At 38.2% G+C, this 18,008-nt stretch overlaps 1 protein-coding gene across 2 annotated transcripts in view; it reads right to left on the minus strand.

Moving 5' to 3' along the window:
• The window catches only part of AHR (aryl hydrocarbon receptor), a 61,060-nt gene that overhangs the window by 11,777 nt on the left and 31,275 nt on the right, over nt 1–18,008 (minus strand). For both annotated transcript variants that reach the window (XM_068152485.1, XM_068152484.1), the window contains exons 3-9: nt 16,124–16,239; nt 12,977–13,066; nt 10,631–10,754; nt 5,316–5,446; nt 4,267–4,469; nt 2,696–2,805; nt 1,242–1,383 (exon numbers count right to left, since the gene is read on the minus strand). In XM_068152485.1, the coding sequence (XP_068008586.1) occupies nt 1,242–1,383; nt 2,696–2,805; nt 4,267–4,469; nt 5,316–5,446; nt 10,631–10,754; nt 12,977–13,066; nt 16,124–16,239 (916 nt within the window). The remainder of the gene's footprint in view (nt 1–1,241; nt 1,384–2,695; nt 2,806–4,266; nt 4,470–5,315; nt 5,447–10,630; nt 10,755–12,976; nt 13,067–16,123; nt 16,240–18,008) is intronic.

Below are 18,008 nucleotides of genomic sequence, written 5' to 3' on the forward strand. Positions count from 1 at the left end.
TTATGAAATAAGGAGCTTAGGACTGTAAAACCACCTTTACATACTAGATTTGTAAGTAAATCTAGATAGTATACACCATTTTCTGTGCATTATAAGCTGTAATGAAAATAGGTGGGCTTTGTTCCATGCCTTATGTTTTTCTTGGCATGGTGAGTAAATGAATACTTTAATACCAGGGGAATGAATACTTCAGTACAGGGGGATGATCACTTCCCTGGCCAGCAGGAGCAGGGAGGTGATCATCCCCCTGTACTGAACACTGGTGGGGCCACACTTCGAGTATTGTGTTCAGTTCTGGGTCCCTCACTATAGGAAGGATAATGAGGTGCTGGTGCATGTCCAGGTAAGGGCAATGAGGCTCTTGAAGGGTGTGGAGCACATGGCCTATGAAGAGCATCTGAGGTTGTTCAGTCTGGAGAAGAAGAGGCTGAGGCCTCATCACTTTCTACAGCTACCTGAAGGAAGGTTGAGTTGAGGAGGGGACAGCCTCTTCTCCTTGAAGACAAGTCACAGGAATAGAGGAAATGGTTACAAACTGTGCCAGGGTAGGTTTAGGCTGGATATTAGGAAATATTTATTCACTGAAAGGGTTATCAAATGTTGGAACAGCTTGCCCAGGGCAGTGGTGGAGTCACCATTTCTGGGGGTGTTCAAGGGTGTGTGGACCTGGTGCTTAGGGACATGGTTTACTGTTGACTCTTCAGTGCTGGGTTGAGGGTTGGACTGGATGATCTTTGAGGTCTCTTTCGACCAGATATATTCTGTGATTCTGTAATACTGAAATACCTCATTTTCTCCATTTAACAGACTCCTTAGCAAAATTGTTTAACCTGTATAATAATGCTGAATTCCATATTATGTAGAATTCGGTTCAACATCATAAAGCATGTAATTAAGTTATCCATTGTTTATTCTACAAGGCTGCAGATGGATTTCTTAGTTTTTATTAACAGAGACATTGACTTAAAAATTGGTTGAATAGAATAACTTGGTGCTTGTACTGCTGTTCTTATTTTTTTAATGAAATCAAAATATCTTAAGTTGTACACATAAAAGACTATGCTACTTAAGTACTGAATTATCTGAATTCTTTTCAATGTTTGTTAAAGTATTGAAAGAAGTTTTCAGAGTTCAGGGTTTAAAGGGAATTTATGCTAATATAAAGAATTCCTTTCTGAATATAAGCATGCTCAAGATTTGTCATGGTCTGTAGTACACTGCTTCCTGCAGTGGTGACTTACGTCAGAGGTCTCTGTGTGGCAATGATGTAATCCGGCCTTCCATTTTTGTAGACGAGGCGTGCATTTGCCTGTACCCAGGCCCATCGATTTTCTTTGGTTAAAAGCCTAAATACAGTCATTCCACTCTCACCAGTCTTCATCACTAGGGTTAAAGAGTAAGCATACCATTTACTGTCCAGAGAACAAAAAGAGGGAAATTTGGCATGTCTTGAAAGTAATCTCATCTGCAGAGCAATTTTACAAGCCTCGTCCTCAGTCACCCACTTCTGCGTGGCTCTCATGGGTTCCTACTGAAACAGGATGATCAATCATCTGGAAGATGTCTACTGGTAAAATAAAAGCCAAATCTTCAAGGAATTGCAAGAAAACCACTACAGATTGGCAGCACCCTATATGGAGCTTCATCCAGTACTTCTGTAATAAGAAATATTAATACGTACTAGATGTCTGAAAAGTGACTTAACTCAGAATCCAGTTCTTTCACATTCTGACTGGCTAACACAGAGATGCCTCAAAATCTATTATTTTTCACTCCCACCACCAATGTTTCAGAAACAGTACATTTGTGTTCTGCACTGCTGGAAACATTCCAATTTCAAGATTGAAAAAAAATAATAAAAAATATAAAAATAATTAACGTCTTAGCACCAGAAATGGAGCAAAAGCATTTTTAAGACAGTTTCAAGCCAGAATTTCATCTCTTTTTTAATGTAAATATTTTCTTTCTTATTCCATATCAAGCAAACAAACCCGCTGATACACAACAGTGACTGAGCTATATCTAAAACACAAAGTCTGCTTAAAATAGAATAAGAACTAACATAATTAAGGGGGAGCACTATTTAACTGTTTACAAGGAGGCAAAAGAAAAAAGTTTTTCAAGAGCAGTCAGTAGAAAAGTAGCAGCAACACAATATCCTGAAGATGTTTCTGTAACCTCCAAAGACAGCTAACCAAAACAAATAAGGTAAAGAAATCAAGCCACTAAACAGACATCAGAACGCTGCTACCTTAGCTTGAAACATTCCGGTTCTCTCCTTATTTGTTACCTAAAACTAATCAAGATGCCAAGAACCAAACCCAGAAATGTACAGGAGACTTGCATGCTAACTTAGAGATTAATTTCTGGTTTAAATCTTACACTGATATCAAAGGAAAATGCTTCATTTAACTTCCTAAGAGGAAATCTATCTTTGAAATAGCCTCTTTGTCCAAAGGAAGTTGTTGAAAAAGCAGAAGTTGGGTGCAACACAGAAGGAAGTGGAAGAGCAAGATGCGACAGCAGCTGGAATAGATAACTTTAAAGGGTCATGAAATGAATAGTGCTGTTTTTGTTAATGACCACTTTTATAAAAATAGCAAAAAAATTAAAATTAAGAAATCACAGTATTTTTTTCAACATGAGTATAACCCATGCTTGGATTTTTCAGCTTTTCTTAGAGAATGAAACTTACTTCGGACATGATTTTCAGCGCAATAAAGCATATCGGCTGCATGAATAAACTGGTATCCTGTTCCTCTCATACACAGCTCAGCTTCAGTGTATCCCAGGACAATCTTTCCTCTGAAAGGTGAAAACAAAGTAATTGCAACACTGCTCCTGAACGAACTCACAGGACGAATGACAAGCACGTTAATCACAGCTAGAACACTGCAGACGTAAGTGCTAACTATGTTTTGTTGCAATATCAATTGTATGTTGAAACATGATGGTTCTAATAAAAGACAGTTACATCAAACTTTGAATGACTTCCTCAAGTTGCCTTCAGTGACTAGGATCTACAGTTCAGCTGGACTCTTAATTTCAAATATTTGATCATATTCACTTAGAGCAGGCAGCTCCCATTTGCTGCAACAAATGACACTGTTTAGCCCTATTTCATATTACTTAACCTATAGGTGCTAGCATGTAGAATGAAATAGGAACTACAGTTATCTAAGACTCCTTGCCTAAATTAGTATTTTTAAGTAGCTTAACATTAAAAACAAGGCCTACCTCAGAACTACATCCCTCCTGCTATTGAGAGGTTTGGGACCTCTACATTTGCATTTAAATTTTCTAAGACATGCCTCAGAGTAAAACTGGCAGTAGAGCCACGTTTGATCCTTGCAGCTAAAACTAGAGTACCTTACTATAGATAAAGAAGACCAACTTAGCATTTGGATGAGTACTCTGAAATACAGGGTAGAATGAAACAGTTAAAAAGACTGAAACAGAATTTCAAACAAAGAAATAAACTGAAAAACAGAGGGTGAAAAATAAAAAAGGAGAAAGTAGTGATTTGGAACAACATGTGCAAGTGTAAAATACGGCAAAAATGGAAGTTTTCAAGTGAAGTGTAATGAAAACAGAGGAAAGAAAAGCTTGTGCTAACATTTTAACTTTTACTCGTATCAGTTTTCAGAACTCAAGAAAAAGATTTTGGTTTATCAGCAGAGTGTCCAGTACTTTGACCCTACATTATCCTGTAAGTACTCACTGAAACCCATATGAGAGATTGCACTGAAAATGAGTTTGGAAGCATTATCAGGCCCAAAGAGAGGGGAGAAGGAAGGAACTGAGAGTCTTTTCTTTCAATAAGGCAGCATCTTATTTGGCTTCTTGCCACACTGATGCATAGCAGCATTATATTGATCCAGTGCAGTAGGGTCTCCTGGTTTTTTTTTCCAGAGGGAATAGTATGGAAATGTGTAAAAGTCATTGTATTTTTACATATTTTCCCTTTCAATTGTACATTTGTAGCACAAAACAAAACACCTCCTATCACTTAAAAAATGACATTTTAGTCAGATTTAAACATAAAACTTACCTTTTTCCCCAATTCATTGGTATTCTATGACAACCCATTTCTCTTTACTTTCTTTTTACTTACTTTCAGGGCTGAAAAACCCTAACCATTCCTGATGGTTGTTTAACCATCAGTATTGGCTGAAACAGTAATCAGGTTTAAGGTTTCAAGTGTGTATTTGAAATGTATCTCATCAGCAAATTATTAGAGTAGTATGCAAAATAATTTACACCTACTTTGCATCACAGCCTGTAGGCGTGAAATCCAGTTTATGTTTAGTTCTGAAGATGAAGTTTTTGGTTCGTATCTCAAGGATAGAGGGTGGCTGCAGGGGAGTAGCTACTGCAAACAGGGCGAGCTGAGGAGACAGTGTAGTACCATCCTTCCCTTTCTTGTTTTGTCCATGGAGAAACTTTAATCGTCCTTGAAAATTCATAGCCTAAGGATAAGGAAAAAAAAAAGTACTTGTTACATGTTGGAGATACCTAAAAGTAAGGTATTTCTGGTATGTAAAACAGATTTGTACATTTTAAGACCCAGCAGATTCAAGCTTTGAAGCACTGCACATACAAAAGTTAGCTAATACAGAATACTATTGTTACATCCCTGAGCATGGCACTTCAAGATCTACTGATAAACTCACTGGAAAAAGAACCGATGAGAAGGTTGTTCAGCCAAAAAGCCCAAGAAGCCCAAACATGTGATAGCAAACTGGATCTTCTAATGATATTCTATTGAACGTGACACCATGCATACATGCAATTACCTACTCATTTTGCGTTGCCGTCAGTCATTAAAGTATGCAAATGTGTACAACTGCAAAATGCTACACAAACAGTTCTGTTTGTAAGAAGTCATCAAGAGGGCGATAAAACCCTGTTTCTTTTAAAATCTACAGGACTGACAAGCATAGAACTGACAAGCAAGCATAAACTATCCCATGTAAGGGAAAACTATGGTCCTGTTTAAGATACCCAACAGAAAATAATCTTCATAATGGTTTTATATCCACAAACACACACTACTTTACAAAAGCAGATGTTTATTTGTATTTCACTGAGGAAACAGCCATGAGAAGCGAGAACTTCCACCTGTTTGTTACAACACATTGAAAGGGACAGACACATTCAGTGTTACCAACAGTGGTTTGCGCACCTCAGCTATCTATGGACACTTAACAAATGAAGTTATGTCGCTGTACATATTGTAAAGATACTGATATACTGAAATACTTATTTCCAACTTGCAAGCATATGTGTAAGTTTCTACATAACTCCATACTCACCAGGAACCCAGATGAATTATCTAGCAGGCACCGTAACCTGCAGATGAAATTCCTTTCCATAAAGGAAGAATTCTCTGGAGGAAGTTGGTCTGGGTTATAATAGGTTGCTGGCTGTGAAAAGCCATTATCTCCTACAGGAAAAGATTATTTATAAGGATTATTTTTGGAAGATCACCTAGTGAAGGCTATCTATAACAAATCATCTTCCGTCTCATAAACAAAGCATTAGGTCATGACCTGAGCAAGAACAATGTAAACTGGAAACATCCTCAGAACCTATACTCATTGTAACACTAGGTTAAATATCAGTTCTCATGATGAGATTGTGTTTCACAGGCTACAGTATTTGAAAACCACATGCAACTTATTTTTAAAATGGTTGGGTTTGGTGTTTTGTTTGTATGGCTTTTTAATTTATTCATTGTGTTTGTCAACAATTTAGATCCTGGATCCCCAGCAGAGTTTTCATGAGAGAGCACACCCACATTTCTGCAAGGGCAGGACTTGCAAGAAGCATGGTATGAATCTGTGAAACTTACTTTCCATCCAGATGAAAGCTATAGCAATTAATAAAAAGCATCTTTAGGGAACCACCACAATAAACTAATGTGAGCACTTTCTCTAATGGATGCAACAACCCCCTACTAAATAGTGAAAACATTTCTGGGCTGTGCTGATGGAGAAAGCACCAGTTACCTCTCCAGAGGAACCTGCAGCACTTCTGTTTTGTAATTTTGATTGACTGTTTTCAGAGAAGGCAAAAAAAAAATAAGGAAGAAAAAAAAAGATTGAAATCCATGATTAACAGCCAGGATAACAACATGATATTCTTCTGCCACTTCAGGTCAAGCATTTTCTGCTAAGTAGCATTCAGAAAACAGACTTAAACATTTGGAATATAAAGTAAGACCAGAAGGTAAGTCAATAAAGTTCTGATAGAATACATATGTTCTGCACATACAGAGATACCAGAGCATGCCTTCTCAGGGAATTTAGTGATCTTGTTTGCAATACATAAAAAAAATCCACAAACATGTCATAGCCTAGGAATTTTTACACACAGAAAACAATAGAGCTGTAAAATTCTATTTTAGTGTTAAAATATCTGCAACTTAAAAAACAATTAATACACTGAGAGAACTGATTGCCATATACCTACAAAAGAAGAATACAGATTTTAAGAAAGACCCCACACTGACCTCCCAGACTTGAGGGAGGGCACATCACTTAATCACACACCACATTATGTTCTCTGGAACATAATTTTGTCTCTTGGAGAGCTAAAAAATCCCCTTACAGATAGGCTAAGTGGTTTATACAATGGCAAATCAAACCCAAAGGAAAACACATCATGAACAAAAGCCAGTTCAATTTAATCTCCTATTAATTCAAGGGACTGCACTGGAGTTGAATGAGATTACTGATGGCTCACTAAGAGGCCTTGCAACCTAAAGCCATATAAATCCAAGAAGAATGCCGAGTTATCCAGCTTTTCAGATATAATCAAGAGATAGCTTTTTTTTTTTTTTTAACCTAAATGAACTGCTATGCAAGGTCATTTTTTGCTGAATAAACTTCAAGCTATAGAGGGAATAAAAAAAGAAAAAAGGCTCTAGCTGACAGTGTGTATGAAAACATTCAATGTGAAATTACAGCCATCTGCAGAACTGTGTATTGGCCAAAGCCACCATTATGAGCTGATCCCACTGGTATGGAAACTCGTACTTGTAGCCCATCATAGTAACCACCTAACTTTTGACATTACAAAACCCAAATTCCCACACTTGTCATATGAATGATTCTCAACAGACAAAAGCAAACTTACTTCCTACTGCTGCAGATTATCTTTTTCAATTACCTAATTGCTGGTGAGTATTTTCAATGCTTCTGAGGCAATCTTTTCCAAGAGGTGCTGAAATGGGTTACATGTTTGCTAAAGAATCAATGAATTTAACAAAATGGCACAGAAGAAACAGCTTTCAAATCCCATCTTTCAAAAACTCCCACTGACATCCTTGACAATCCCTGCATATACATTACTTGAGGTCGCCTGAAAATGGTCAATACACTGAATATATCAGCATTTGTGTTTCACAAGTACCATCACCAAGGAAGCCAGTAAACTACTTTTCCTGTTTTGTTTTGTTAATTTCTCCAAAGTAATTCCATTATTGTGTTCCTCTTCTACTGTCATTTACTGAGAAAGGTGTCAGCTAATGAGGTCAAAAGAAAATTGGTATCAATTGTCAGCTTCTGTCAGAAGAAGAGACTGGAAGAACTGCTGGCCAGGCAGGAGCATACACTGAGAGTACTGAGTGGTATAGGGTGCCTTCAAACTCCCAGGCATGTCTGTTTACTTGATTTTTTCATTGAGATTAATGGAACTATGGGCAACTTCTTGGAAGGGATGTAAGGAAAACCATTAATCATCAGCAGTGGGTTCCTTGAAATGCTCTAAGACCTCCAACTCAGATAAATCTACTGGCTGAGAAGTGCCTAATGAGCACAACTCCAGCATTCACAAATCAGTGCAAGGCTTCTTGATGGCCTTCTTGGCACTGGTAGGCACCCTCTTCAGCAATTTTTCCACAGGATCAAGTCAGTGTTATTCTTTTGAGAAATATAGACCAGGAATTTGAATGCAGGTCTCTTATGTGGGTTGTCTCAAGTGCCTCAATTTTCCTAGTAAAATGGGCAGTTCCCAAGAGACAACAAGGTTTTGGTGGAAGAAGTCACACAGTTTGTAGCTCACAAAAGAAGGGGAATAGAACTCAAAACAAGAGAATGGGCTTTGAGCCCAAGCCTCCTACATTTGTGAAAGGAATATTACTGCACTTTCCCAGGCAGACAGGAGGCAGAGAGGTTTTAGTGCCAAAATCTCAGAGAAGTGACTCACTGCAGGAAGATAAAGAGTGTTACAGAATGTCTGCAATGCCTGGAGCAAAACTACTGGTTAACACTACAGGAGATAGGGGTAAGAATCTGTATATCCCTCGTGCAGCCCACACTGGATTTCATCAATATCAAGGAATGCTGTACGTAACTTGCTGTGCATTAAGTCTTTTTTGGTTTTAAGCTCAAGACAATACATGGTTGTATAGCAAACAAGCTTTCAAAGATAATCCATATTTAAGGCTCTGAAGCAGATATTTGGGACGGAAAAAAACTAGAATTTTGCACATTTCTCTGCAAAAATGACAGGACTGGGAGGAGTGTCTGGGAAGCATATTAACAGCTGAAGAAACCAGAGGTCTAGGGGCATTTCAGAGTATTTGGGAAACAACCAACCCTGGCTATCTGAAGCAGAATCTGTGCTTCAGCCTGGGTGCAATTATTTATGTCTATAAATAACTACGTAATGCTAGCTGACTGCATTTAAAAGGAAATGGATTAGATTAGCAAAAATGAAGGGGATCCTTATGACCATAAAAACATCTTTTGTTATAAATCTGAATGCAGCTTTAAAATCCTAAACATCCAAACATTTTATGCTACTTGAGGCACAAAAATAATTAGCAGCTTTCAGTAAGCTAGGACAACAAGGTACAAAACAAACAATTGTTTGTAATCCTGCTCAGCATTTCCTGCAACTCAGTCAAATCTGATGCCAAGTCAACGTGACATTGCACTTTTCAAACACAACCTTTTGTAAGTTCATCTACACTTGCTTATGCACTACAGAACGTGATTTCACTCTGCAGCCAACAGTAAGCCATCACATAAAAACTGAATTTCTGAGGAACAGCAACTGTTTGCTATCCCAAATTGCAGTATTAAGTAGTTGTGTGGCATGTTTTCAACCAGCCTGTGTAAATTGATCCATAGGTGACAGAACAATGTTGACCACTAGATAAAAAATTGAAATATATCAAGCTGTGAGCACATGTCCTTTGCTGCTTTTTATTTCTCTATCAAGCCATAGCATGTCTGGGCTCTAAAGTATTAAATATGAAATCTTTAGTTTTAAATCAAGTTAATTTATGATTGGTAGATGTAATCAAAAATAACAGAATTATTCTGGTTTGAAGAATAAATCTGTAATCAAGTAACTTAAAAGTAACAGAGAGCTTTGCCTACATATTTAAATATTATGGTGCAAAGTGGAGTATTACACTTGTTTCAACAGTTCTGTGGTCATTATGAGACAGGCATGTTTCCCACATTGCACATAGCTATCTGTACCTACACATCAATGTTCTAATATATTTATCAATGTATTTCTCCTTCATTGTTTGTCAATATAGCAGGTCACTTATGCATCAGTCAGTAACATGACAACCTGATGCTCTAACCACCATAATATTCTTTTATTTCTCTTCCCTTTTTATTCTGAAGAGATGTGCTGCATAAAGCAGTGATAGACATGGAAGAGTAAAACTCTTTCATGACCAGCAGTGCTCTGTTCCACATGTTAACGTAACTAACACATTCCTAGTCATGGAATGGATCTACCAACCTAAAGAGAGAGAGAGAATAGAATACAGAATTCAAAATTAACAAGGTTGGAAAAGACCTTTGAGATCATCAAGTCCAACCCATAACCCAGCACCATCTAATCAACTAAACCATGGCACCAAGTGCCTCATCCAGGCTCCTTCCTAAACACCTCCAGCGATGGTGACTCCATCACCTCCCTGGGCAGCACATTCCAATGGGCAATCTCTCTGCGAAGAACTCCTTCCTAACATCCAGCCTAAGCCTCCCCTGGTGCAGTGTGATAGTTTCAGCTTGAGACTGTGCTTAAAGAAGCTGTCATATCCAACTGTCTGCTGGCCTTCCTAAGCTAATAAATTTGGTGCTGTGATGTAACCAGGAGTAGCGGATGTAAAAGAGATCATCATTTCAGAGACATCACTTCCCTATTCAAAGTGATTAAAGAGAAGTTTTATAACTGAGGAGGAAGACAGAAGAATCAAATTTTCTTGTTTCTTCTGTCACTCAAAAAACCTGTCCACTTCTGACTGCCTTCCTTGCAGCACAAGCGTGCAGTATCACCTGCCCCGCTGGTTACCACAGCATTACTGATCAGACATGTGAAACAGTCATTTTTGCTCACAATTAAAGTCTTCCAAAGTAAAATATAATTAGCATTAGTTATGAAAAGCAGTGCCTAACATATTTAAAGGGCAATAAGATATTAATCCTCACCGTTGGCTAAACATGTCCATAAAATTCAAGTTTAAAAGATGTTATTTTTTGCTTTGTTCATATAAGAGAATACTTTTGTACACACAAATTTAAAAACAACAAAACAAACAAACAAAAACTACAAACAACTCAATCAGGCAAACACAGTAAGATGGCTGCATTCATACCTTGTACACTTGGTCCAGAATCTGCAGACTGGGCAGGGTTTAATGCCCAGTGCAGCTGTCGTTGAAACTCAGGTCTGTCTTCTGTGTGAATCAATTCAAATACACTCTGGTGTATAATATCAGACTACATTTGAAAAAAAAAAAGGAAAAAGATGAGAAAGAAAGATGGTAAGAAATTTATTATGACAGTATGATGTAAGTTGTCTGACAACATTGCTATGGATATAGGAAAACATACATTTACATGCACATGGCAAAGTTTTAGCGGCACAAAGAATTCAGCCACGCTCATGACTGTAAACATGATAAATAATAATTTACATTATAAACCAAGTATCAAGTATTGCAAGTATCAAGTATTTCTTTATCTGGTTTTATCTAAGCAAGCCTGGGAACTGTTATGCATAAGTTTTGTTGAAATCATTTAGTTTTACATACTGGTAAATAAAGTAGTTGCCATCTGGTACTTGGACCTCAGCCACTGTAGGTGCCACAGAAATATAAAAGAAGCCAGATATCCTGAACCAAGCAACTTCTGAAACTAACCCAAATTGATTATGAACATTGCTTTTGTTTGCCTGAAAGTTTTTCCACTCCATAAGGGTTTGTTAAGATCTTTAATTTAGCTCCCAAATCACCACTTATTACACGGCCAAGAATGTGATCTAAATGACAAAGCTACAACAACCAGGATCTGTGAATGAATGAAATTAAGGGGAAAAAAAATCCACCCAATATATTCAAGAAAAGCTTTGTCAAATGAAAACAGTTAAATTGCCTGTTTTCTGCATGGATCAACCCTCCAGCCACTATATAAACAGAAAGCACTGAAAACAAAACACAGATCTAAAGAAATTAAGATGAGCTGGCAAAAGCAGAGGCCTAGCTGACTTTTTCCTTTGATTAATTTCATAAAAGAATAAGCATTTTCCAGAATAAATTGCCAGAAATGCTAGTTTCTGTAACTTTTAAGACTTCACTTCTATAGTATGCACTTGATTTATTGGCATTACTTACACAAATTTTATGCCAAATTTGTTTTCCAAGCTTTTTGATTCATTCCCCAACACTGAAAGAACCTGTAACCCCAGGAATTACAAAGTTTTGCTTGGAGTATTTTCTTTTACACAAACATTCCCCAATCTATTATCAGTTAGCCAAAACTGCAGTGCAAGCAGAGTTTCTCCCTGAGGCAGCAACTGAATCTATTAACATTCAAGGTACAACATCTTGTACCTAAAGATGCAAATTGATACTAGTCCCAGGAGTTCTCTAAGGAAAGTGATGTGCCCATTAGGTCTTGTCTTTACTAGAGCCCTTATTACAGGAAAGATATGGACATGCTGGAGCATGTCCAAAGAAGGGCTATGAGGACAATCACAGTGCTGGAGCACCTCTGCTATGAGGACAGACTGAGAGAGTTGGGGCTATTCAGTCTGAAGAGGAGAAGGCTTATTGTGGCCTTCCAGTATCATAAGGGGGCCTACAAGAAAACTGGTGATGGCTTTGTAAGGGACTTTATAGGATGTTGAGTAGTGATTCAACTAGAGGGAATGGAGCAAAACCAGAAGTGGGAAGATTCAGATTGGACCTTAGGAAGAATTTCTTCACCAAGAGGGTGGTGAGACACTGGAACAAGTTGCCCAGGGAGATGGTAGAAGCCCCATCCCTGGAGGTTTTTAAAGCCAGGTGGATGGGGCTCTGAGTAACCTGATCTAGTGTGAGGTGTCCCTATCCATGGCAGGGGGATTGGAACTCGATGATCCTTGAGGTCACTCCCAGCCCTGACAATTCTATGATTCTAAGATTTTACTACTTTGGTACCTGGCTTGCAAACCCAAAGAGTTATCCATGTGTGATCTGCACTGTGAACTGTAAATGCATGCATTTTTTAAATAAGTAAATACAAGTGAGAGAACACTAAAATTCTAAAAATAATACAATAATTCAGTTGATACATAAAACCCCAAGGCATATGGAGTTAATTTTGTATGAAAGGTTTCTATTAAAATAATTACCTTCCATTGAATTATGTCTCAGTCAGCATCATAAACTGGGTAACACCACAGTATAAATTTCAAACAGTTGTTCCAGTAAAGACTAATTAAGTGTGAAAATATTTTATCTTGCCTAACTCAGCTTTGGAAATTATATTCCTGTTGTGCTTGGCCTGAGGTCCCATTTCAGCTATGTAAGCTGACAGAAAAGATGGTTTCAAAGTACTCCAGCCCAAAGTACCCAACAGATTTTTATTACACAAACTATCAGGCCCTAAATATGAATACTGATGACCTCTAAAATTGAGGAAAACATCTGTTAGAGAAATAGAGGAATAAATAAACTTACTTGTTGGAAACCCAAGTAGTCTTGGATGGTAGAAGAGACGTAAAACACCAGGGCATCGGCCGTGACAACTAATACAAAACCATTTAATGCCTGGGGAGGAAACACACCCATTTGTCAGCTTCAGAGAAAGTTCCAGGTAACTATTCAGGCTGTAAGTCTACCTATACCCTGGTCTCCCAGTAAAATGTAAAATATGCAAAACCATACTGTTATTTAACAGTATAAACAGAAGAATTCTTCACAGCACCTCCCTACAGTATAAAAATACTGATAATTCAGGAGAGAAGCCAAATCCTGTTGACGACTTTTAATTAAAAAAATTGATGGTAGGAGGTGCAACAGCATGAGAAACTAAGTTTATCTTGTATCAACCACAGCTCACAACACCTGTGTGGCTCAAGCCTTTGGTAGGCCCAGCTGCCCAAACAGAAGCCATGTCACAAAACCATTCCCAAAATGTGTTCTATTCATAGCACAGACAGGCCTAAGTGGACAGGAAATCAAGCGATCAAGACCTTCTATATAGTCCAAGAAAACATTTTATAGCTTACTTAAAATAGAAAACCTCTGCAGAAGTGGGCTGTTGCAAGTAAACAATGTTCATGAAGAGATTTCCCCCTCCACGAAGCAGCAGACTAAGCGGCTCCTTACCCAAAGTCACGCGAAGGGCATTTATCTGAGCTCCCAATCAATACGGTTCATGGCAATTGTTGTGATAGCAAACAGAACATTTGTGACTTGGCAGCTCATCTGAAAGGTGCTGATTTACTTCTATGGATTTCAGTCCAGATTTCACAAAAGGCTGTCTCAAGGGACTGGATTAAGTATATTGTGCCACTTAATTTCCTCAGCTGCGTTCAAAGTAAAATTTGGCCAGCGTACTCAAAACACATTTTTAGAATGCTTTATTATGCAAAATTATTTTACCATACAGAATGTAATATCAGTGAAGGATATCCTGTATCTTATCAGAACAGCATAATTATACATTTTTATTACACCCTAGCATCACTTTTCCACAAAAATTAACTCCCACAGCCCCACACTATAGAACAGAATAGACCAGGTTGGAAGAGACCTTCAAGATCATCATGTCCAACCTATCATCCAACACCACCCAACCAACTAAACTATGCAACCAAGCACCCTGTCAAGTGTCTTCCTGAACACCTCCAGTGATGGTGACTCCACCACCTCCCCGGGCAGCCCATTCCAATGGGCAATCACTCTCTCTGTGTAAAACTTCCTCCTGACCTCCAGCCTGAACCTCCCCTGGCGCAGCCTGAGACTGTGTCCTCTTGTTCTGGTACTGGCTGCCTGGGAGAAGAGACCAACCTCTGCCTGTCTACAGCCCCCCTTCAGGTAGTTGTAGAGAGCAATAAGGTCACCCCTGAGTCTCCTCTTCTCCAGGCTAAGCAACCCCAGCTCCCTCAACCTCTCCTCATAGGGCTTGTGTTCCAAGCCCCTCACTAACTTTGTTGCCCTTCTCTGCACACACTCCAGCAGGTCAACATCCTTCCTAAACTGAGGGGACCAGAACTGGACACAGTACTCGAGGTGTGGCCTAACCAGTGCAGTGTACAGGGGCAGAATGACCTCCCTGCTCCTGCTGGCCACACTGTTCTTGATGCAGGCCAGGATGCCATTGGCCCTCCTGGCCGCCTGGGCACACTGCAGGCTCATATTCAGCCTACCATCAACCAGCACCCCCAGGTCCCCTTCTGCCTGGCCATTCTCCAGCCACTCTGACCCCAGCCTGTAGCACTGCATGGGGTTGTTGTGGCCAATGTGCAGAACCCAGCACTTGGATGTACAACCACTATGACAACCACTCTCATTGGTCTTCCGTATCTGGCAGAAATATGGTTTTGCTATTTCTTCTTCTTTTGTTAATACAGTCTAATTAAGTCAAGTATCTGATTAAATGACTGGTCTTTAAATGCTGTGAACCACTCCTATTTAATGTGTAGACATTTTTTTTATTTATTGTCATAAACAGTTGTGAGCTCCACAAAAATTCCTTATGTATGTTTCATAAACTTTACCTGAATATAGTTAAGTGTTAAAACCAGAACAAAACAAAAGTTATAACAATTTGAAATTAAACAGCATAGCCAGTTCAAGAAATCTTGAGTAGTTACATAAAATTCTTGGGTTTGATGTTCACAGCAATTCCATAGGAGCACAATGCCACAACAACAGGAGCTTGTGTCCTCTGCTGACCTATTCTGCAGGGCATTTCACCTCATGTAGCTGGCATAGTAAGTCTGCAAGTTGTGCAGTATCTGGCCCACATGTTAAAACTGGTTCTTTTGCTCTCTCACACAAAGCTAAGTAAAACTCCTATACCTGGAATTCAATCACATTTTATATTGGCTCTGGTATGTAGTTCATCTTGAAACCAGATTGTTACTGCAGGAATCATCTGATACCTGTAAGCCAAAAACTCTGTAAAATGCAACAGATTATGGGAAGTTCCTTAAAACATGGTGGTATCAATAAATGGGAGATTGATTCAAATGGAGAGTTTGGCAAATTTCAATCCTAAAAGAACCATCTCAAAAGGCAAAATCAAGTTTCTCAGTGACTTTATTATTCTGAACCACTGAAGATAGTATTTGTACCTCTACAAAAATACTCTCAATTCTCCTAATACAAAAGCAGTTACAATGAACTTATCACTGGTGAGAATTAAGATGTATTTAAAATTTCTTAGAGATTGTCATTTGACTTGCAATTCATATAATAACCCAGGAAGCTTGAAGTTATTTATGAGGAATTGGGTTTTTTTTGGCAATTAGTCACCAAATTCACAGTAGATGACTAGCCTATAAGACCATTATGAAGAACATTTATCTGCAATAACAATAGATGGGGAAAAAACCTAGCTCTTAAGAAATGACTCAGAGTTAAATAGAATCTGTAGTCTAACATGCTCTCTGAAGCCACCACCACCAGAGAAGTTCAGGAGCTGTATAGTATTAACCTAAAGAAAAGGAGGAAAGATCCTGACAATAAGGAATCTTCCTTTATCAAGCTCATTGATGAACTATTGTTAAATGTAATATAATTTTTTAAATTATTTGTTGTTATTATTATTGTTAAAAAAGTGAATTGTTGTACAATACATCCACTGAAAAAACATACCTGCAGTAAGAGTTCTCCCTCCAGGATCTGCATCCCGTCTCCGCATTTTGCTGTTCTACAGTTTTCCTGAACGCCATTTCTTTCTGGTCTTGTAGAGTTAGAAGATTTTAATGCAACTAGGAAAAGAAAAAGAAAGAAAAATATTAAGTGATCTTTGAAAGGCTCACTAAAATTTATGTGATGATGATGTGCTATTTTGTATGAAGGAAAAAGAAAAAAAGAATGTTTATAAAGTCAGTCTACTGAAAGATTCCTGTCCAAATGGTTTTTCAACCTGATGAAAACTTTCCTCTTTCAGCTGCTCAGAGGTTTGGTCAAGAAACCTGAAGAACTCCTATTCACTCACTTTTCAACTAGATTAAATGATATTTTATAGGAATTGTATTAACTGAAAGATAAATTATGCTTTTCAGGGTGTTTTTAAATCAGTCAATGCTATCTGCATTCAAGCAGCTTTCAAGCCAGACAGCTTCTATTAATACATCCTTCAAAGGCACCACAGGGGAAAAACATGTTCTAAAAATACATTAACTGATTAATTAGTCAGAAATGTTTCTCAGAGTTTGCTTTGAAATTAAAACCTTAATGCTCTTCTTCCTACCAGATAGTCCGAAAGTTCTGTAATAGTCCCCATAACATTGTATCTGCAAATTCATTTTGAATTCAGGTTGAGCTTGCACTTGGTAGATATTCTCCCCACAGCTGCAACATAGAGCAACTGCTGTCCTCTTCCTTCCAGGCTGTCACTTCTGTTCTCAGTGAGAAGCTTTGCCACAATTGCCTCACTCGACAGCCAGATGCTTTGAAGTCCCATCTCCACTATTTCACCCAGCTCAAATTCTAAAATCACAGAATCACTGTGGTTGGAAAAGACCTTTAAGATCATCATGTCCAACCATTATCTAACTCTACCAGGGACACTACTACACCATATCTTTAAATCAATGACCATTTGTCTACCGAAATATGGACATTCCAACATCAAATGTTTCTTCTTAATATTAGAGTGAAGAAATGTATGATTAAACAGACTTTCCATTTCACAATTTGCCTGAACCAGCCATGTGCTATGAGAGTGATGAATACAAACTGAACAGCTTCATGAAAACCACACCAAGATACTCTGCAGTTAAAACCTTTTGTCTTTCATACCTTTTCTACCTTTCCTGCCTTTCTTCCTGGAAAGAAAAAAACATAGCAAAAAGATTTTGAGGAACCAGGGTAGCTCACTGCAGAGAGGAACAGAACAGAGAAAGGAACATCAAGATGTCAGATTTTAACTGGGTCATTTCAAATCATATTGAGGTGCAGCAAATGATCTAAATCAGTCTGGAGATAATTTTTGTTTTCAGCTGAACAATCAGTTCAAGCCTAAAAGTGTACTGAAGTAACACTTGCCTAATATCACATGCATATTGCTAGCACACCAGTCACAAAGTACTAGAATTTAATCTTAAAGAGCTTCCCAAAACTGCTTTATACCAAAATTTGGCACAATCCCCACAGTTTGGCCAACCAGGTCAAAGTAGCAGTCGGAGCTTATTTAGATTGCACCATAACCTTTGCAGTAGACTTACAAATTCAACTAGCCTGTTCTAGATTATTTTTTAAAATAACAGTTCTCAGGTGGTCCTATTCATTTCAGCAACAACAAATCCTAACCTCCAACACAAAGTTCACCAGCCAAAACAAGTAGGGAGAAAACAGTATTAACTTTAAACTCCTGCCTAAGTCATTAATATATGCAAAACTGTTTATAGTGGAAAAGCTCAATTCTAAGTGGGCAAATTTTAAGTATTTCCATCTAACTATATGCAGCCTTAGCTATGTCCATCACTTATGATTACATGAAACATTTTGCACCTGCTAGCTCTGTGACTATAAA

The sequence above is a fragment of the Melanerpes formicivorus genome, unplaced genomic scaffold (genome assembly GCF_026170545.1).
Source record: "Melanerpes formicivorus ecotype bairdi unplaced genomic scaffold, bMelFor1.0.p_v2 SCAF_23, whole genome shotgun sequence".
Classification (NCBI taxonomy): Eukaryota; Metazoa; Chordata; class Aves; order Piciformes; family Picidae; genus Melanerpes; species Melanerpes formicivorus.